At 44.2% G+C, this 21,806-nt stretch overlaps 1 protein-coding gene across 1 annotated transcript; it reads left to right on the top strand.

The window, feature by feature from the left end:
- The first annotated feature begins 3,253 nt into the window (after window positions 1-3,253).
- Window positions 3,254-5,728, top strand: LOC123430814. Its single transcript, XM_045114652.1, has 5 exons — window positions 3,254-3,652; window positions 3,723-3,802; window positions 4,973-5,048; window positions 5,123-5,254; window positions 5,338-5,728. The coding sequence occupies exons 1-5, from the start codon at window positions 3,320-3,322 to the stop codon at window positions 5,461-5,463; spliced, it is 747 nt and encodes a 248-aa protein (XP_044970587.1). The 5' UTR covers window positions 3,254-3,319; the 3' UTR covers window positions 5,464-5,728.
- The last annotated feature ends 16,078 nt before the right edge of the window (window positions 5,729-21,806 follow it).

Below are 21,806 nucleotides of genomic sequence, written 5' to 3'. Positions count from 1 at the left end.
TCTAAATTTTTTGATAGCATTCGATAAAATGTACATGGCATTTAAAGATATTCATGCATTTCATAAAAAAAACTCATGGTATTTTGAAAATAAATGTTTATATAATGTAATCCCTATGTTCCTAAATATGTGATGTTTTGGTAGTTCAATTGAATTAATTAAAAAAAATGTTCCATACCATTCAAAATATGCACTCCCAACTTTTCTAAATATAAGCCTTTCTAGAGATTTCACTAAGGAACTAAATACAGAGCAAAAGGAGTGAATCCGCACTTTAAAGTATGTCTATATACATCTGTATATAGTGTTTTAGTAGAACCTTTAAAAAAACTTATATTTAGAAACGGAGGGAGTACGTGACTTTAAGGAAATTTTCATGCATTTCAGAAAAAATATTTATACAATGTAATCGATGATAAAATAATTAGAAAACTCATATAAAGGAATGAATAGAAAGAAACCATATGAAGGTCCTAAACCGTTCTGAACCTGTCTGTAGAACCTTTCTAAAGCCGCTACATGATCTACATTGTTTGGTTGGGCCGCTTAGAGCAACTCTAGCAGATCCCGTATTCCGTCCCAATCCGCAAAATTACCGTCAAAGTACGGGTCGGGCGGAAAAACCTGTCCGATCAGACCCCGCATCTCGCCCCATATTTGCGGGTGTGGCAAAAGTTCTCCCCCAACCTCTAGTTTCACGGGCAGGGAGGCCGACCCAAGCTCAGCCTCTATCCACAGCAAGATTTGGCAGGAGGGACATTTCCGCGCGGCCTTTCCCGCTCCCCCCACCCGCCGCCACCATTGCCTCGCCACCACATGCTCCGGTGCATCCTCCGCGGCCGTCCCTCACCGCCATGGACGCCTCGTTGCTCCCCCCGTCACCGTCGAGGTCGCGCACGCTCCTTCCCCTCGGGCGGATCTCGTCGCCGGCCATGTTGGCCCCGTCGTCGCTCAAGCTAGCGCTGCGCCTGCCCGCAAGCGGCAGGGCAACGTGGTCGTGCCGGGCGGAAATCTGACAGCCCCCGCCGCGAAGGCTCGCGCTCCGGGCGCTAACGATGTTGTGCGATCTCGGTCAGCGGTGGAGAAGGTCACCAAGCCCGCGGGCGTTAAGAGGAAGAGGATTCTGGCTCTTTCATCCTCTCACTCCATCCTGGAAAGAGATGCACCGACGATGCCGTTCAACAGTGTCGCTCCCCCCGCAAGCGAGGTGTTGGTCATTTACTTTCGTTTTCGCCATTTGTTGCGATAGCTCGTGACTTATCAATCGTTCAATATAGCCAAAGATCGAAGAACTACACGCTCTTGGAGAGATCAAGCTTTGATCCAAGCATGGAGTGCGGTGTCCCTTGATGTATGCACGGGTACTTTTCAAACCGTCAAGAGATATTGGCAAAGGATCAAAAATCAATACTTCCGCATTATGGCAAAGTATCTCAATAGGACTCCACGCACATTTCGGTCGCTTGAAGGGCGTTGGGAGAATATCAAGCCTATGTGCAGCCGTTGGGCGGCTTGCTTGGAGCAAGTACGCAATGCACTTCCAAGTGAGACCGTGGAATCCGACTATGTGAGTTTGTTTTGTCTTTGTTCAAGTTGAGTGTAATCATATTTGCATTATGAGAATTGATTACATCACTTTGTTCACATTGTGTAAGACAAGATTGACCAACATAGATACAAAGACATGGAAGTTTGGGAAGGCAAATTCTTCAAACTAGAGCATTGTTGGGAGTTGCTCCAAAAGTGTGAGAAGTGAAGTTGATCGACAGAGAATCTTTGTTGCTCGCCGAAGAGAACAAGATCATGTCAATGAACCGCGATGACATGGACGACCTCGTCAAAACATGGCATAATATGGCAATGAGAGAGATCTTGAAGAGGAGAATGGTCTTCTCTGCTTCATATGGTGGCAATGACGATGAACTTCAAGATGGACTCAATGGCGCGGAGTGAAGATCGACCAAAATGATGCAAGACCCTCTTTTGCGTTTGTTGTACTGAACTTGGCTTTTTATTTGCGCGTAAAACTGTGTTATGTTTGTTTGAATTTAAACTTATTTGTGAGAACTTATGTCAAATGCGAGAATTGAGCGTTTTCTGTTTTCGGGCGATGTGGCCGTGTTCGAACAGACCCCGTAAAAACCGACCCGTATAAAAGCATATCCGACGAATATACTTTTATACGGGTCCGTTTGGGGGGTCTGCATTCATGTCAGCCCGCGCCAGCCCGTAAAAGGGGTTTTGCGCGAACTTCAAACGCGTTTTACGGACCGGCATTATACGGGGTCTGCTAGAGTTGCTTTTAGTGGAGTGCGAGAGGCAAGATTACCGTAGGTCTCGCAATTGACGAGAAATAGCCCTGGAGCAACTCCTTAATGGAATAATGTAAAATTTGACGTGCTTTTGGAACGAACTGGAACATAGTTAGGCCATCGGCAATAGGATGTTTGTTGGACCGTTTCCTAAATCTGTTTTATTATCTAACATGAATTTTAATGTGAGTAACTAAAAAAGGTCTTCATCTGACATAAGATAATCTCGTGTCTCCTTTGCTTTGAGTGTTGCTCGGGCAGTGTGGGACGGAGTGGAGGAGATTGTCATCGTCTTCATCCTGCTGTAGTATATTTTGATGTCTTCTTCAACAACGTCTTCACTCGAGTATTTGCTAGCAAGGTCGTTTGTTTGACGGTCATATGCCTATATCAGTTTGTGATGGTTTAATAATATATCTTTATAGGTCTTTGCATGCTCTTTAGTGACTAGATTTCTTCTTGATATTGTCTATTGTCGACGAGAGCTATTTATTTGTGGTTTGGGTAAAAGCTAAAGATACCTAGCCGTATTGGTACTCTTAACTTTGTTTAGGGTTGTATTTATGCATGTAGATCAGTGACCCTGTTATATGATCTTATGCAGTGTTCTTTTGATTAATATAAACTACTCCCTCCGTTTCTAAATATAAGTCTTTTAAGCAATTTTACTAGGGGTCTACATACGAAGCAAAATGATTGAATCTACACTCTAAAATATGTCTATATACATCCGTATGTAATTCACTAGTGAAACCTCTATAAAACTTATATTTAAGAACAGAGGGAGTAGATTCGACTTAATAATAATAATTTAATGTGATTTAGTATCCGTAGCTTAGCTTTCAACTGGTCATGTGTGTTTGATATACGTGAACGGTGAGTGAAAGCGGAAACCGCAAGCTCCGTATATGAACTGAAAGCGGAAAGGCTGTGTCCGTAGTACCAACCCGGCAGCCGTCAACCCCCCTGCTCGGCCACTTGCTCTTCTCCCCACTCCGTTACCCCCGATGCTCGCCGCCACCACCGCCGGCCTCCCGCCGCCGCTCCGCCGCTCACCGCGCCCAGCCTCCCTCAGTGCCCCCCATGGATGCGTGGCTGGGGCCTGCTCTCTCCACCCGCGGCCCGGCAGCCGGCGGACTCTAGCCTGCCGCGCGGAGCTGCAGCAGGACGCGCCGTTCGTCGCCGCCATCGGCGCCTGCGTGTTCGCATCCCTCGCGCTCCCGCCGCCCAGGGTCAGAGGAGAGGCGGCGGATGAGGAGGACGACGGGGAGTTCGGCGCGACGGACACGAGGATGGGCGTGATGGCCATCATCTCCTTCCTGCCTTACTTCAACTGGCTGGTGAGCCGAAGCTTCTCGGTTGCTCTTATTGTTTCTTCCCCCGCAGACTGATAAGTTGTTTTGGGATTAGAGCTGGGTCTTCGCGTGGCTCGACAGCGGCAGGAAGCTGTATCTGCTCTACGCCGCCATCTATTTGGCTCCTTACCTTAGGTTTGTAACTGTGAATCCTGAGATGCAAGCTGCTGTTTTCCTTGTTCAGTATCCCGGAACAATTGATTATTAGCTCTGTTAGGTTTTTATCTGAGGCTAGCATCTCAACTTTTCAATTAGCTGTTGTTTTACATCATGTAGTATGTCACTATTTGGCTCCTAGGTACTCACTCTGTAAACTAATATAAGAGCGTTTAGATCACTAGAATAATGATCTAAACGATTTTATATTAGTTTACGGAGGGAGTGGTTGCTAGTGTTAGACTTACGAGCCAGGGACTGACTTAGGTTGGCGAAATGCTTCTTGTGCCATTGGAGCTGTATATAGTGTTCGGGGAAGTTGAGGATTCCAGTTCACTATTGCCCACTTATTAGTGCAACTGGGGCTGTAGATTGTTGAGGGAAGTTGGGGGTTCCACTTCAGTATTGCTGTGAGCTTCCGTTGATAAACATCCAAATATTAGACCATCTTCAGTTGCTTAACGGTTGCAATTGGGTAAACAACTTGGAGTGAGCAACCAATTATCACCATTTGTTCAGGGAAATTGAGGATTCCACTTCAGTATTGCCCTAAGCTCCTGTCGACAAAGATCCACCTATTAGACCGTCTTCAATTGGTTAACAATTGCAATGTGGTAAACAACTTGGAGTGAGCAGCCACTTTTATGTGAGTTTCTTCTGTGGTGTCAGTCATGTAGTACATTATGGACTAGGATCTGTTCTTCGGGTTCTATCACATGTTGTTGCTATGAAATATGAACTTACCAACATTAAGTTCAGTCATTACTTGTTAGGCCTTTTATTTTGTAAGGTTGTACATGTTGTGGTTCTATGCGTAAATTTCTATATGGACGCGGTACCAAATGGAGCAGCGAAGTTACCGTACTTCTCATTTTCTACCTCTTCAGTTGAGTACGCTGATTGGAATTTAGTGTCATTACTCATTAGCCAAATGTTACTTGCCACCCTGCCTTGTAAGTTGTAACGGTACACTAATTCATACGCACTTCTGGTGTACCATACCACCGTGTTCTAGCATGCCACCATGTTCTAATTGCTGTGGGCTTACTTTTTGCATGTTCAACACTTTGCACATTTTCTATCCATGAATTAGAGATTTGACCCAAGCTATCTGCTCGGCTGACTTACAAATGCCATTGCTGTTTACAGAACGAACTTATCGCTCTCCCCTGATGAGAGCTGGTTGCCTATTGCGAGCATCTTCATCTGCATCTTACATGTTCAGGTAAGTGAGCGGACTTCTTCAGTATTTGTTAAGCAAGTTGTGTTCATTTGATGTGATGCCTTCTTCCCTTGCAGCTAGAAGCAGGCATCAGGAATGGTGATATTGAGGGCTTCATGTTCTTTCAAAAAGCACAGAGTCTTATCTTTCCCAGTGCTATGAAGGAAAAAGATGGCCACCGTGCAAACAAGAGAGAATCTCTCAGAATGGTACGATTCAAGGTGGTGTATACCCCGAATTCACGATATCTCTATTAGTTAAAATTATGTAATCCGCCTCTGCATCTGTTCAGGGACACCGGGGCAACTCAAGAATACCTTCAGCTCACGAGTCTAGAGAGAAGCTTCGCAATTCAGATATCTTCAAGAAAAGACTTGATGAGCCCGACGAGCAACAAAAGAAATCAGACTGGCATTGAACTTGACGGGGTTCTCTTGTTGTATGGCACCGGAAATGGTTCCAGACAGATGCCTGCTTATATAGCTGCAGAAAGTCTGTGTGTGGGTTGCACGCGAAGCTGGGGTGATGTTGTATGTAGCAGGCTTGTGGTTTCAGATTTTTAGTGTTGAATTAGAGGTGTAGCTAGTTTCTATGATGTTGTATTGTAGCATTTGCACTCGGAGCTGAACGATAGTTCATACATATCATAATTTGTCAGTTTTCAAATTAGTTTTTTAATTAAATATGTGGCTTATCAAAATCACTAGCTGGTAACACAATTGCCTCTTCTAGAGGCTGTATGCTTCTCCACGGTCTAGGCCATATAGTAACCCATGAGATGTACTAGGCCAATAGAAACAAAATCTAAAACTCATCAAATTGAATACACATCTACCATGTCAGAAAATTGCTTGTCTAAATGCAATTCACTACTTTGTAAATAAAAACTGAAATACCAAATTCAAATCTAAATGAATGGCTTCCCGGTGGCCCTATGGACGAACAAATGATCGTATTTTGTTTCTATAGTTGTGTACCTAAACTGTATCTATAAAATGGTGACATCTTGCACGAATATTGTTGTTTTTTGTCAAAATTTTCCAAGACTTTCTAAATGTCGATCATGCTCTAGTGCACTAGTGCATGCTTATGTTCCCCTAGTTTCTCCAGTTATCCCCGTCAGCATCTTCACATAAATTTTATGTGACATAAAAGCAAAATAGGTGCCATAGATGCAAAAATACATTTCTAATACTCCCTCCATTCCCTTATACAAGGCCACTATGGAAAATATAATTTGCATCTATATAAGGCCAAGATGCAAGCAGATAGAAAGATAAGCATAGAGGCGAGTTTTTCCTCTAAACCCTAATACCATTCTGGCGATTAGGGTTAGGTGGACTTGACGGCGCCCGTCGATCTCACCGGCAGGGCGCTCGACCTAGCTAGCGGTCAGGGATGGCTTCACCGTCCGCGGACAAGGCTCAACAACGGAGCAGTGCTCTCTCCCCACGTTCGGCCCGAGCGATGATGGAGGAGGCACTGGGAAAGCTGGAGATCTCGGAGGAGGAGGCGACACCGCTGGTCATCGACGACTCTGAGGAAGGATCACAGCCGAAGTGGTTACTAGCGGGGAGGGTTCTGTGTCGCAATCTTCTGCACATCCAAACGATTCAGAGTGCCCTTCGCCCGGCTTGGGGAAACCCTAGGGGTCTGCTTTTCCGATCTCTGGGAGAAAATACATTTGCAGCTGAATTTGAGTCCAAACGGGATCGCGATCGAGTGTGGGAAGGATCTTCGTGGCACATCAATAAGCATGCGGTCATACTGCAGAATCTCGAGGAGCATATGCAGCCGTCGGAGCTGGCGTTTGAGAGTTTGCGAGTATGGGTTCGGGTCGTCAATCTACCTTACAACCTTCGAAACAAAAAATGTGGGTTGGCGATCGTGCGACAAATTGATAAGACGACCTCAGTTGTGCAGATTGATCCAGTAGGGGGCTTCCTCCGTGCACGTGTGTCCATTGATGTACGAAAACCTCTACGGAGATGGATTCTGGTCAAATCAGCAAAGAGAAGGAGTACGAATAAGTATGAGATTGAATATGAACATATCCCGCACTTCTGTTTCTCGTGTGGTATATTGGGTCATGCTGATCATTTCTGTCCTTCTCCTGGGACTAGGGACGAGAATGGTGACTTGTCGTTCAAGCCAAGTCTGCGGGCAGCTGAGGATCGGAGGCGGGCGAACTCTGGTGAACACTAACCGAAACCTAGCAATCAGAATAGCACCAGAGAGTAGAGGGCTTCGAGTACTAAGCAGAAGGAAGGGGTGGAGGTTACTTCCCCGGTGAAAGTACCTGTCCAACAAAAACGAAAGGGAGTGCCTCAGGCTACACACACCTATAGGCCAGTGGTGAAATCTTTGCTAGCTCTTACTGAGCACGGTGATGCTATGGTGTGTGGGGCAGATGAGATACCCCACGTGATGCCCACGGAGGTAGGGCAGGAAGAGGGCACTACTGAGAATCTGGAAAGAGACACGAAGAAGAAGAGGCCAACTCCAACCTCTTCGGAATCCTCGGTAGCGACTGCTGGTCAGCCCTGCCCGGGCCAATGAGTTGCCTCAGCTGGAACTGTCGAGGGCTTGGGAACCCTGGGGCAGTTCGCGAGCTTCGCAATATTGTGAAGCAAGAAGCGCCCGATCTCCTGTTCGTGATGGAGACGAAGATTGCAGCGGTAAGATTCGAGCGTTTGCAGAATCAACTGGGTTTTGCGGGATGCTTTGCTGTTAGCAGTTCGGGTCTAAGTGGTGGGATCGGTCTATTCTGGAAAGCAGACCTTGATGTCGATTTAATGACCTATAGTGCCGGCCATATTGATGTGAGGGTGCGGCGGAAGAGTAATGGCAGTAAGGTGTGGCGTGTCACGGGCTTCTATGGTGCTCCTCGCGCTGAGGAAAGGCACATCAGGTGGAATCTTTTAAGAACCTTGTATGCAGTCCAGCATGAGAGATAGTTGTGCATTGGTGACTTTAACGAAACATTGCATGCTTCGGAACACTTCTCACGCGCGCAGCGCCCTGAAAGACAGATGCGTGCGTTTCGCGAGGTAATTGATGATTGTGGGCTTCAAGATTTGGGGTGGTGTGGGATGGAATTCACCTGGGACAACGCTCAAGCGGGTAATGCTAATGTTAAGGCTCGGTTGGACCGTGCCTTTGGCAACACAGCCTTGTTAAACCTTTTTACTTCCATCACAGTAAGGCATATCGGGGTTGTTGAGTCCGATCACTGCTTTGTGATGGTAAGGCTGCAGGAGTATGCTGATCAGAGAACGGGGAGAGCCCGGCCGTTCCGTTACGAGGATGTTTGGCAGACACATGCGGATTACGATCAGCTGATACTTGATAAATGGAGGTGCGGGGAGGGTGGGCAGAGGCTGCTGAATGTCGCTCATGCTTTATCAACACTCCAACATGATTTATCTTTATGGGGGGCCAAGGAGTTTGGCTGCCTCTTGCGGAAAATTCGGAAGCTACGGGATCGACTGAACCGTCTTCGTTTGCGTTCTTTGGGAAGAGGCTCTTCAGCGGAGGAGAAGGACTTCTCTGCCCAGCTTAAACTGACGTTGAAACAAGAGGAGATTTGGATGCGTCAACGGTCTCGTGTCTTGTGGCTGCGTGAAGGTGATAGGAATACGGGATACTTCCAAGCCCAAGCATCACAACGGAAAAGGATCAATATAATTGAGAGCTTGGTGCGAGTGGATGGAACACGGTGCTCACAACCAGATGAGATTCAGGCGGTGATCTCTTTATTTTATCAGGAATTATATACTTCTCGCGGCTTCCACCCGTTGGATGCATTGCTGGATTCGGTTCCTGTCCGAGTGTCCGGGGATATGAACGATGCGCTTACCAAGGCTTACACGGAAGAGGAGATACGATATGCTCTCTTTCAGATGGCGCCATCTAAAGCCCCTGGAGTTGATGGGTTTACAACGGGTTTCTTTCAAAGGCATTGGCAAACTTTGAAGAAGGATATTGTGCCGGCGCTGCTGAAATTTCTGAATGGGGGCGATCTTCTTGAAGGTATGAATGATACATCTATCACCTTGATTCCCAAGGTACCCTTCCCCCAGAAGATTTCTCAATTTTGTCCTATTTCCCTATGCCCGGTCCTTTATAAGATTGCGGCTAAGGCGATTGCCAATCAACTATGGGGCTGTTTGGATGAGGTTATCGGGGAGGAGCAAAGCGCTTTTGTTCCTGGCCGGCTTATTACGGACAATGTGTTGATTGCATATGAGAGTGTGCATTCGATGAGAAGACATAAAAGAGGGAAGAATGCGGTATGTGCGGTCAAATTGGATATGATGAAGGCATACGATCGCGTGGAGTGGCATTATCTTGAGGCCATCATGTTACGGTTGGGATTCCACACAAATTTTGTCAAGATCATTCTGAAGTGTGTCTCATCTGTTCGGTTCTCTGTATGGGTCAATGGGGAGCTTCTTCCCTTCTTCACCCCTACTTGTGGGTTACGACAGGGCGATCCTGTTTCGCCATATCTTTTTATCCTTTGTGCAGAAGGGTTTACCTCCTTACTGAATTATTATGGAGGGGCACAAGTGGATCATGGTATCCGTGCCAGCTATCGTTCGTCGTGGATAAATCATCTTCTTTTTGTGGATGATAGTCTCATTTTCATGCAGGCATCAGTGTCTAGTGGACATCGGCTGAATGAGATTTTGAGGATTTATGAAGAGTGTTCGGGACAAACTGTGGACAAGGACAAGAGCTCCATCTATTTTAGTCCTAATACTTCTGACATAGTTCATCAACGGGTTAAGCTCTGTCTGAATATTGCGGTGGAGGCTTTCAGTGAACGGTATCTCGGCCTTCCAACGGCGGTTGGTCGAATCATGAGTGGAACATTCGATCACATTCATGAGAGAATCCGGACGAAGTTGCAAGGTGGTGTTGAACGGATGCTCTCCTGTGCGGGTCGCGAGGTTAGATTAAAAACTGTTGCACAAGCTATTCCGACTTTCAGCATGTCGTGTTTTAGGCTAACCAGGAAGGTTTGTAAAAGTCTTGTTTCGCTGATGGCAAAGTATTGGTGGAGCTCTTCGGTGGACCGCCAGTCGTTGCACTGGCTTTCCTGGGATGCAGTTTCTGAACCAAAGTGAAAAGGGGGAATGGGTTTCCGAGACCTGGAGACTTTCAACTTGGCGCTTTTGGGGAAGCATGGTTGGCGGCTGATGAAAAACCCTAGCTCGCTGTGTGCTCAAGTTTTAAAGGGGAGATATTTCCGAGTTGTGATTTTATGCAAGCAACTGTGCCGAAGAGCTCTTCTGCGACATGGCGTGCTATCGTGGCAGGCAGACAAGCTTTGCAACTCGGTCTGATCAAGAGAGTGGGTGTGGGTTCTACAATCTCTATCTGGGATGACAATTGGATCCCTTCGTTACCCACTATGAGACCCGCTCGTTCTGGAAATGTTCAGTTCCAACGGGTATCGGAATTGATTGATACCTACTCAGGTTTATGGAATTTTGATCTTGTCAGGCAGGTGTTCCCCACGACCGAAATTGATGCAATTTTGAACATCCCTCTCAGATCGGAGGGAGGTGAGGACGTCCTGGCCTGGGCTCCCGAGAAATCTAGTATCTACACTGTTAAAACAACGTATCGCTCTCTGATGACTCAACACGAGCTACGGGCTCTAGAAGAAGGGACGATTACAAAAACCTCAGCGACAGAACAACAGATGTGGTCTATATTATGGAAGCTCAACGTTCTTCTGAAAGTTAGGGTGTTGTGGTGGCGGGTTATGAGAGGTATTTTACCTGTTGAATCCGTTCTCAAACATCGCCATATTTCCACTGATAGCACATGCAAATTGTGTCCTAACCCGGATGAGACACTAAGTCATGCACTCCTGGAATGTTCGCATGCAATGAAGTTTTGGGATGTAGCACGAGACTGGTTAGATGTTCATCGACCTAATGTGCAGTCTCACACATGGAAATCTGATATTTTATGTGATCAACGATATTCACATGCTGACAAGGCGAAGATGGTGTCGATCATGTGGTCCATCTAGACCTCGCATAACAACATCACCCATGACCGGGGTCCTCTAAGTCCAGTTCAGTCGATGATCCTGACGAGAGACGCTCTAGCTATGTTAGATCTCCCTCAGAACCAGGCTAGTATTCTTCCTCGGCATGGATGGCGTCCGCCGGATCAAGAGGTTATCAAAATAAATACTGATGGTAGTGTGGCCCTTCAGCTTAGCAGAAGTGGAGGTGGAGGGGTAGCTCGATCCCATGATGGTTTTATCGCAGCCTGGTGCAAACCCTTTGGTGGGGTGACTGGACCCCTTGTTGCAAAGGCCTTGGCACTGCATGAAGGTGCTCTGTTTGCACGGTTGAGAGGATTCTCGAAAGCCAATTTGGAGACAGATAACTTGGAACTGGTTCAGCGATGGCATTTGCGCCACAACTCTCGCTCAGTGGTGGCGCCTATCTTGGATGAAATAGGGGAGCACGTAGTCTTCTTTTCTTCTTTTTGTGTTCAGCATTGTAATAGAGCGGCAAACACTCCTGCCCATCTGTGTGCAAAGCAAGCTAGCACCAGAGCTGTGACAGAGTGCTGGCTGCAGTCGAAGCCTAGCTTTCTTGTAACTTGCCTTTTGGCAGATTCTGCCCAGGCTTTTGCTGAATAAACTCCCCATATTTCCAGCTCAAAAAAATATATATATAAGTCCAAGAACAGTAATCGAGGCAATAATTAATGTTGTTTCCTCATATTAGCAACTTGTTTAATGCTTACATGCATGTAATCATAATGACACTTAGCTAATATCTTCTCATTCCTTCCTTGCATGCATGTGGCATATTAATGATCGCGGTTAAAAAAGACAAAAATTGACTTGCAAAACAGTCATTAAATTTTACCTTGGTACCTTTAATTTGTGTTTGTGGCCTTGTATAAGGGAATGGAGGGAGTATCAGTAATACCTTTATTGTTTCATGCATGTGAATGTGCAATTTTCCAGCATTCCACACTTGAGGCTCATCCTCTATAACACTAAGCTCCCTAGTTTTAAGGAGCCCGCACTAAATTGAGTTCTTCAATTAGAACTGGGTCACCCGATTTTGACCGGGCCAATAATTTCTTAAAATTCTCTCATTCAATTCTTTATGATATAAACTATGCTTTCTAATTAATATGACCTAATAATTAATTGGGTCTTTAATATAAAATTGGGTCATCCGATTTTGACTGGGTCAATAATTTCTCAAAGAGCTCTCTCATTCAATTCTTTTAATTTTGCATGTTCTCTAATTTTGAAGCTCTTTCATTTGGTTCAGGTATTCAATTTTGGGTTTTGGTTTATGAATTTGAGACGACTAATGATTTTCCAAATCAAATATCAGCAATCGACCTATAAAACATATTAATACCATGCATCCTCCCACCACCTATGGAAAAAGCAACCATGTGATATTATAGCACCAATATAGTACATGCAGCCAGATATGCAAAAAATCGCCCATATAAATATACCTTGATTAGCGGATAACACATGTCACAATATGAAAGTCCCGTCAAATCACCGCATTATAAATAAAAATAAACACACGTCATCACCTCCCTCACCCAAAAAATTAAATATTTCATAAGTTTCAAAATCTAAACAGTATTAGTTTTTTGGAAAATCAATTTGCCTTGACTTTGACCAAGTTTAGAGCAAAAAATATCAATATCCACAATGTTAAACAAAAAGTATGAAAATTCATTTCATAATGAATCTATCATATCGATTTGATCAAACTTATAATATTTTGACTTTTCAAAAAAAGTTATATGCCTTATATTTTAAAACATAGTGCATTTCTTTAAGAAACCCAACAACACAAACGGCGCAGCAATGCACGCCCATCCCTTCTAGTATTATTTTGATTTGGGAATTGTCATTTCGATATAGAACAATGCATTGCTTCATGAGGGCTTGCTATGGAAAAATCTAAAATTTATCGATCGTGTACAATAACTGGATTGCCCACTTCATGGTCTTATAATTTTGAATGAGTTATGCTCATGTTGTTGTTAGTCTAAGTTTTTCCTCCTTTAATGTGGATGTGCCTTTTTAGCTTGATTTGTTTGATATAAGCTCGTGATTAACTCGAAGGGCTCTATATGTACTACCATCACAACACTTGCAACTTTGACAAGGGTGATATCGGGCAACCTTTTGTTGTTGGCCTAGGCTCTACCATGATACCATGCACATTGTTGGGGAATTGGTTTCTATATAATTCAATGGTTGTATGGATTTTGAACATTTAGATTGATATTGATAATATGAATGGTGAAATTGAAATAGATATGGTTTATCGTATAGTTGTTAATGTTGATTGAATAAGTGATACTTGTGAACTGCGTTGGGATTTTCCCCGAAGAGGAGGGGATGATGCAGCTTAGTAAAGGTAAGCATTTCCCTCAAGGAGAACCAAGGTTATCGAACCAATAGGAGAACCACAAAATTTTCTGTTTTCAGTGCCTACACACAAAAGAGCAAACACTTGCACCCAACGCGGCCAAGAGGGTTGTCAATCCCCTTGAACTCGTTACTTCCAAGCGATAAGTAGTTGTATATAGATGGTAGAAATATATTAAATAATAAAAGTAAATACAAATAAAAGTAGGCAGTGAGATATTTTATTATTTTAGTAATATATTCGTGAAGAGACCCGGGGGGTCATAGTTTTGCTAGTGGCTTCTCTCTCATAGAAAGCATACGGTGGGTAAACAAATTACTGTTGCGCAATTGATAGAAAAGCGGATAGTCATGCAATATTTATTCACGACAATGATCATGTATATAGGCATCACGTCCATAAGTAAGTAGACCAGCTTCTGACTGAATCTACTACTATTATTCCACCCATCGACCGATATCCAGCATGCATATAGAGTATTAAGTAAAAATGGAGTGATGCTTGGAGGATGATGACATGATGTAGACAAAGTAAATCCAATTAATATGAATGAACCCCATCGTTTTACCCTTAGTAGCAAGAATACAATACGTGTCATGTCCCTTGCTATCACTGGGATTGAGCACAACAAGATTGAACCCACTACAACGCACCTCTCCCAGTGAAGATAAATCAATCTAGTTGGCCAAACAAAACCAATAGATCAGAGAGAATTCCAAAGCTATACTAATCATGCATATAAGAACTCAGATAAGAATCAAATATTTATTTATGAATAATCTGAACATAAACCCACAATTCATCGGATCCCAACAAATACACCGCAAAAGTAATTACATAAGATAGATCACCGCGGGAATCGCGGTGATCTTGTCAATGAAGAACATAGAGAGAGAGAGAGATAGCCATCTAGGTACTAACTATGGATCTGTAGGTCAGTGCTGAATGATACGTCTCAAACGCATCTATAATTTTTGATGGTTTCATGCTGTTATCTTGTCAACTTTGGATGCTTTATATACCTTTTATATCTTTTTTGGGACTAACTTATTAATTCAGTGCCAAGTGCCAGTTCCTGTTTTTTCTGTGTTTTTGACTCTTTTCAGATCTGATTTTGGAACGGAGTCCAAACGGAATAAAATCCCCAAAATGAATTTTTCCAAAACAGAAGAAGATCGGGGGACTTGAGGGCCGAGGCAGGAGGCCCACAAGGGGCCCACAAGCCCTGTAGCCACGACCAGGGGGGCCCGCGGCAACCAGGCTTGTGCCCCCTGGAGCTCCCCTGCCCTAGCTCTTTGGCCTATTTATTCCCTAAAATCCCAGAAAAAATCAGGGCGTCCACGAAACCACTTTTCCGCCGTCGCAAGCTTCCGTTTCCGCGAGATCTCATCTGGAGACCCTTCCCGGTGCCCTGCCGGATGGGACTTTGGAGCTGGAGGGCTTCTACATCAACATAATTGCCTCTCCAATGACTCGTGAGTAGTCCACTTCAGACCTACGGGTCCGTAGTTAGTAGCTAGATGCCTTCTTCTCTCTCTTGGATCTTCAATACAAAGTTCTCCATGATCTTCATGGAGATCTATCCGATGTAATCCTCTTTGGCGGTGTGTTTGTCGAGATCCGATGAATTGTGGATTTGTGATCAGATTATCTATGAATTATATTTGAGTCTTTGCTGATTTCTTATATGCATGATTTGATATCCTTGTAAGTCCCTCCGAGTCTTGGGTTTTGTTTGGCCAACTAGATCTATGATTCTTGCAATGGGAGAAGTGCTTGGTTTTGGGTTCATACCGTGCGGTGACCTTTCCGAGTGACAGAAGGGGCAGCAAGGCACGCATCGTGTTGTTGCCATCAAGGGTAACAAGACGGGCTTTCATCATAGATTTGAGATTGTCCATCTACATCATGTCATCTTTCTTAAGGCGTTACTCTGTTCTTATGAACTCAATACACTAGATGCATGTTGGATAGCGGTCGACGTGTGGAGTAATAGTAGTAGATGCAGAAAGTATCGGTCTACTTGTTTTGGACGTGATGCTTATATGTATGATCATTGTCATAGATAATGTCATGACTTTGCGCGGTTCTATCAATTGCTCGACAGTAATTCGTTCACCCACCGTCTACTGGCTTTTATGAGAGAAGCCACTAGTGAACACTACGGCCCCCGTGTCTATTCACAACTATCATCTCCACTTTTACTTTTACTTTGCTTTGTTTACTTTTTGCTTTCAGTTCTCACTTTGCAAACAATCTATAAGGGATTGACAACCCCTTCATAGCGTTGGGTGCAAGCTCTTTGTGTTTGTGCAGGTACTTGTGACTTGACGCGATCCTCCTACTGGATTGATACCTTGGTTCTCAAAATGAGGGAAATACTTACCGCCGCTGTGCTACATCACCCGTTCCTCTTCAAGGGAACACCAACGCAAGGCTCCAAGGCCGCGGGGGAATCCTTTGCATATTTGCCAAGGAAATCCCTATAGGCGTAGCTAGCAACACTGGACTACTCACACATCACCATGGGAGAAGCAAGATTGATGTAGAGGCCCTCCATGATCAATTCCTCCTCCGGAGGGCACTGAAAAGGGCTCCAGATGGGAACACAACGAAACAGAGACTTGCAGTGGGGAAAATGTTTTGGGAGGCTCTCTAGGGTTTTGGGTATATATGAGAATCTATAGCAAAGAGAACGAGAGTCAGAGAGATGGGAGGTGTCCCCAAGCCATCAGGGCGCTCCCTATTGGCTTGGGTCACCCCGTGTGCCCTCCGATCTCTCTTCCAAGCTTCCATGTCCTTATTTTGTCGAGAAAAAAAATCAAAAAATTGGGGGTATTTGGACTCTGTTTGGTACATTATTCCTAAAATCCAAAAACATGGAGAAAACAACAACTCACACTTGGCATTGGGTTAATAGGTTAGTGCTCAATAATATAAATCAAGAAGTAAATGACTAAAAAGCATCTTAGAATGATAATATAATAGCATGGAACAATTAAAAATTATAGATACGTTGGAGACGTATCACCATCCCCAAGCTTAATTCCTGCTCGTCCTTGAGTAGGTAAATGATAAAAACAGAATTTTTGATGTGACATGCTACCCAAAATGTAATCTCTTTGAGATATAATCATTGAGAAATGATGAAATAACAAACATTAACATAGTAATATCCATAAGCATAAGTAATCATCAACTTTCAAAATGTATGATCCTCAAAGAATATTTACCCCCCATTCATTTTATCATATTAGCATGACATGGATCCGTCTTCACCACATAAATACAAACGTCAAGCACCAAAGTGTTAAGCAAGGCAATTGGATTGTACTTTTTAACACACTTCATTGTTTTTATACCTCACTCAATACATGAGCGTGAACCATGGACATAGCATATGGGTGGAACACAATATGGTGATAAGTTTCAAAGGGGTAAAAGTGGAGAAGAAAGTATCGCATCAACTAGGTGAATCGACAGACTATGGAGATGCCTATCAATCGATATCAATGCGAGGAGTAAGGATTGACATGCAACGGATGCACTAGAGCTATAAGTGTATGAAAGCTCAACTGAAGCTAAGTGGGTGTGCATCCAACTTGCTTGCTCATGAAGACTTCGGGCATTTGAGGAAGTCTGTCATTGTAATATACATGCCAAGTTCTATAATGAAAAATTCCCACTAGCATATGAAAATTACAAAACTTGAGACTATCTATATGAAAAACATGGTGCTACTTTGAAGCAAAATTGTGGAAAAATAGGTATTAGCATTGTCCCTTCTCTCTTTTTTCCTTTTTTTCTTTGTCCCCTTTTTATTTTTTATTTTGTCTAGATTCTCGTCCCGACTTGTAGGAGATTCATTGTCTCCATGATCCTTTCCTCACTGAGACAGTGCTCTAATAATGAGAAACATCACACTCCTATCTACTTACAAATCGATATGAAAAAATACTAAACATCATGACTCTATATGAATGCATCTGGCAGTGTACCAGGATGTGCAATGATCCAGCGTTACATGTAAACAATGATGAACGGTAGATTTTTCGCAAATACTGTGTCAGCTATATGATCATGCAAAGCAATATGACAATGAATGAACAAGTCACGAGACATAACGTTGGAAGTTGCATGGCAATATATCTCAGAACGGCCATAGAAATGCCGTGATAGGTAGGTATGCTGTTTTGAGGAAGATATAAGGTGGCTTATGGGCAACAAAGTGTATCATGCCGCGGGGTTTGGATGCACCGTCGAAGTTTGCATCGATACTCGAGGTGATAATGGGGAATGCACGATACCAAAGAGGCTAGCAAATATGAGGAGGTGAGAATGCGTACATCCATGGATTCACATTAGTCATAAAGAACTATCGTACTTAGTGCAAAGCTTTATTAGCTCTCTCCAAGCAAAGTAGTACTCACATGCCCCTTGGTGGGATGTTGGTAGGAATTAACCATCACGCGCCCCTGACCTAAACAACACTAGGATTTCAACGAGTAATAAGAATGCTCACATGTCATCACCATGCGACAACCAATATTTAGATGAACATCAAACTAACACCCTTTTGTTGGAAATATGCCCTAGAGTCAATAATAAATTAGTTATTATTATATTTCCTTGTTCGTGATAATCGTTTATTATCCATGCTAGAATTGTATTGATTGGAAACTCAAATACATGTGTGGATACATAGACAACATACTGTCCCTAGCGAGCCTCTAAGGACTAGCTCGTTGATCAAAGTTGGTCAAGGTTTCCTGACCATAGACATGAGTTGTCATTTGATAACGGGATCACATCATTAGGAGAATGATGTGATGGACAAGACCCAAACTATGAACATAGCATGTGATTGTGTCAGTTTATTGCTACTGTTTTCCGCATGTGAAGTATCTATTTCTATGACCATGAGATCATGCAACTCCCGGGCACCGGAGGAATGCCTTGTGTGTATCAAACGTCACAACGTAACTGGGTGACTATAAAGGTGCTCTACAGGTATCTCCGAAGGTGTCTGTTGGGTAGGCGTGAATCGAGACTGGGATTTGTCACTCTGTATGACGAAGAGGTATCTGTCGGCCCACTCGGTAATACAACATCACAAGAAGCTTGCAAGCAATGTGACTAAGGAGTTAGTCATTCGATCTTGTATTACGGAATGAGTAAAGAGACTTGCCGGTAACGAGATTGAACTAGGTATGGAGATACCAACGGTCTAATCTCGGGCAAGTAACATACTGATGGGCAAAGGGAGCAGCATACGAGATTAACTGAATCCTTGACATAAAGGTTCAACCGATAAAGATCTTCATAGAATATGTAGGAGCCAATATGGGCATCCAGGTCCCGCTATTGGTTATTGACCGTAGAGTGTCTCAGGCCATGTCTACATAGTTCTCGAACCCGTAGGGTCTACACACTTAAGGTTCAGTGACGTTTCGGTATAGTTGAGTTATGTATGTTGGTGACCGAAGGTTGTTCGGAGTCCCGGATGAGATCCCGAAAGTCACGAGGAGTTCTGGAATGGTCCGGAGACGAATATTGGTATATAAGAAAGAGGTATACGGGTTCCGGAAAGGTTTCAGGCACTATCGGTAAAGTACCGGGAGTGACGAATAGGTTTCGGGGGTTCACCGGGATGGGCCACCCACCACGGGGGGCCACATAGACCTAAGAGGTGGCGCACCAGCCCCTGGTGGGCTGGGCGTCTAGACCTTATGGGCCTATGCGCCCAAAGTGAGGAGGTGGAGAGGAGTCCGAATAGTATAAGGACTCCTCCTAGCGTTGCCGACCCCAATTTGGTCATGGCGCACGACCCGGCCACAATTTGGTCATGGTGCGTGGCCCGGACCTAATTAGGTCATGGCGCCACCACTTACCCTCCCTCCTATATATAGTGTAGAGGAGAGAGGTAGGCAACCCTAAAAAGGTTGTGGCACGCAGCCGCCCCAATTAGGTCATGGCGTAGTGATACGTCTCCAACGTATCTACAATTTTTGATGGTTTCATGCTATTATCTTGTCAAACTTGGGATGTTTTGCATGCCTTTTATTTATTTTCTGGGACTAACTTATTAACTCAGTGCCAAGTGCTAGTTCCTGTTTTTTCCATGTTTTTGACCCCTTTCAGAGGAGATTTTGAAACGGGGTCCAAACGGAAGAAAATCCCCGAAAATATTTTTTCTGGAACGGAAGAAGATCGGAGAGCTTGGGGGCCAAGCCAGAAGAGCCCCAGGGGCCCCATAAGCCCCCACCCCGCGGCCAGGGGGGTCGCGCCATGCAGGCTTGTGGGCCCCCTGGAGGTCCCCCGACCTAGATCTTGCGCCTATAAATTCCCAAATATTCCCAAAAAATCAGGAGAGCATCGTAATCACTTTTTCGCCACCGCAAGCTTCTGTCTCCGCAAGATCCCATCTGGGGCACGTCCTGGTGCCCTGCCAAAGGGGGGATTCGGACATGGAAGACTTCTTCATCAACACCATGACCTCTCCGATGATGCGTGAGTAGTTCACCATAGACCTACGGGTCCATAGCTAGTAACTAGATGGCTTCTTCTCTCTCTTGGATCTTCAATACAAAGTTCTCCATGATCTTCATGGAGATCTATCCGATGTAATCTTCTTTTGCGGTGTGTTTGTCCAGATCCGATGAATTGTGGATTTATGATCAGATTATCTATGATTCTTATTTGAGTTTCTTCTGATATCTCTTATGCATGATTTCATATCCTTGTTATTCTCTTTGAGTTGTGGGTTTTGTTTGGCCAACTAGATCTGTGATTCTTGCAATGGGAGAAGTGCTTGGTTTTGGGTTCATACCGTGCGGTGACCTCACCCAGTGTTAGAAGGGTAGCGAGGCACGTATCGTGTTGTTGCCATCAAGGGTAAAAAGATGGGGTTTTCATCATTGGTTTGAGATTATCCCTCTGCATCATGTCATCTTGCTTAAAGCGTTACTCTATTCGTCATGAACTCAATACACTAGATGCATGCTGGATAGCGGTCGATGTGTGGAGTAATAGTAGTAGATTCAGAAAGTATCGGTCTACTTGTCTCGGATGTGATGCCTATATGCTAGATCATTTCCTTAGATATTGTCATGACTTTGCGCGGTTCTATCAATTGCTCGACAGTAATTTGTTCACCCACCGTAATATTTTCTTTTTTGAGAGAAGCCTCTAGTGAACACTATGGCCCCCAGGGTCTACTCCACACCATATTTTCAGCCTTACACTTTTCACTTCGTTGCACTTTCCGCCTTCGGATATCACTTTTGCAAACAATCTTGAAGGGATTGACAACCCCTTTGAAGCGTTGGGTGCAAGTTTGTTTGTTTTTGTGCGGGTACTTTGGACTTGACGAGGCCCTCCTTTTGGTTCGATACCTTTGTTCTTAAACTGAGGGAAATACTTACTGCTCCTGTGCTGCATCACCCTTTCCTCTTCAAGGGAAAAACCGACGCAAACCAGAGAAGTAACAAGAAGAATTCCTACGCGCCAGGGAAGGACTTTTGTTGCCGTAGCAGAAGAATTTCCGGCGCCGTTGCGAGGGAGGAGGATCAAGTCAAGAATAGTCTCCCGTCAACGTGCCAATTTCTGGCGCCATTGCCGGGGAGGAAGATCAAGTCAAGAACTCATCCAAGTAAGTGTTGCAAACTCATCTCTTGCATTTACTTTGTTTGCCAGTAGCCTCTCGCTTTCCTCTCCCCCACTTCACCAATTTTCCTTTTTCGTTCGCCCTTTTTCTCGCTCGCTTTATGTTTGCTCGTGTGCTTGCCTGCTTGCTGAAGTCACCATGAACGAAAACACCAAGCTTTGTGACTTTGGATGATTATTCAAATCTTTTACGCTGGCTAGAATTTCGCTTCTAGAAATATCTTGGACTCCGCCTTAGGTGGAACGTTCATGGAAATCACGTTAGGAGAAGCCACAAAGCTCTTAGACAACATCATGACGAACTACTCTCAGTGGCACACTGAAAGGTCACCTACTAGTAAGAAAGTACACGCTATAGAAGAAATTAACTCGTTCAGTGCTAAGATGGATGAGTTAATGAATTTGGTTGGTAGTAGAAGTGCTCCTTTGGATCCTAATGATTTGCCTTTGTCTTCTTTGATTGAGAGTAGCAACGCTAGCTTGGACGTAAATTTTGTTGGTAGGAATAACTTTGGCAACAACAATGCTTTTAGGGGAAACCATGTTCCTAGGCCTTTTCCTAGTAACTCCTCTAATAACTTTGGCAACTCCTACAGCAATACCCATGGAAATTACAATAGATTACCCTCTGATCTAGAGAGTA

Source organism: Hordeum vulgare, chromosome 2H (assembly GCF_904849725.1).
Source record: "Hordeum vulgare subsp. vulgare chromosome 2H, MorexV3_pseudomolecules_assembly, whole genome shotgun sequence".
NCBI classification, from domain to species: Eukaryota; Viridiplantae; Streptophyta; class Magnoliopsida; order Poales; family Poaceae; genus Hordeum; species Hordeum vulgare.
This window is presented reverse-complemented; position numbering and strand designations above follow the sequence as displayed.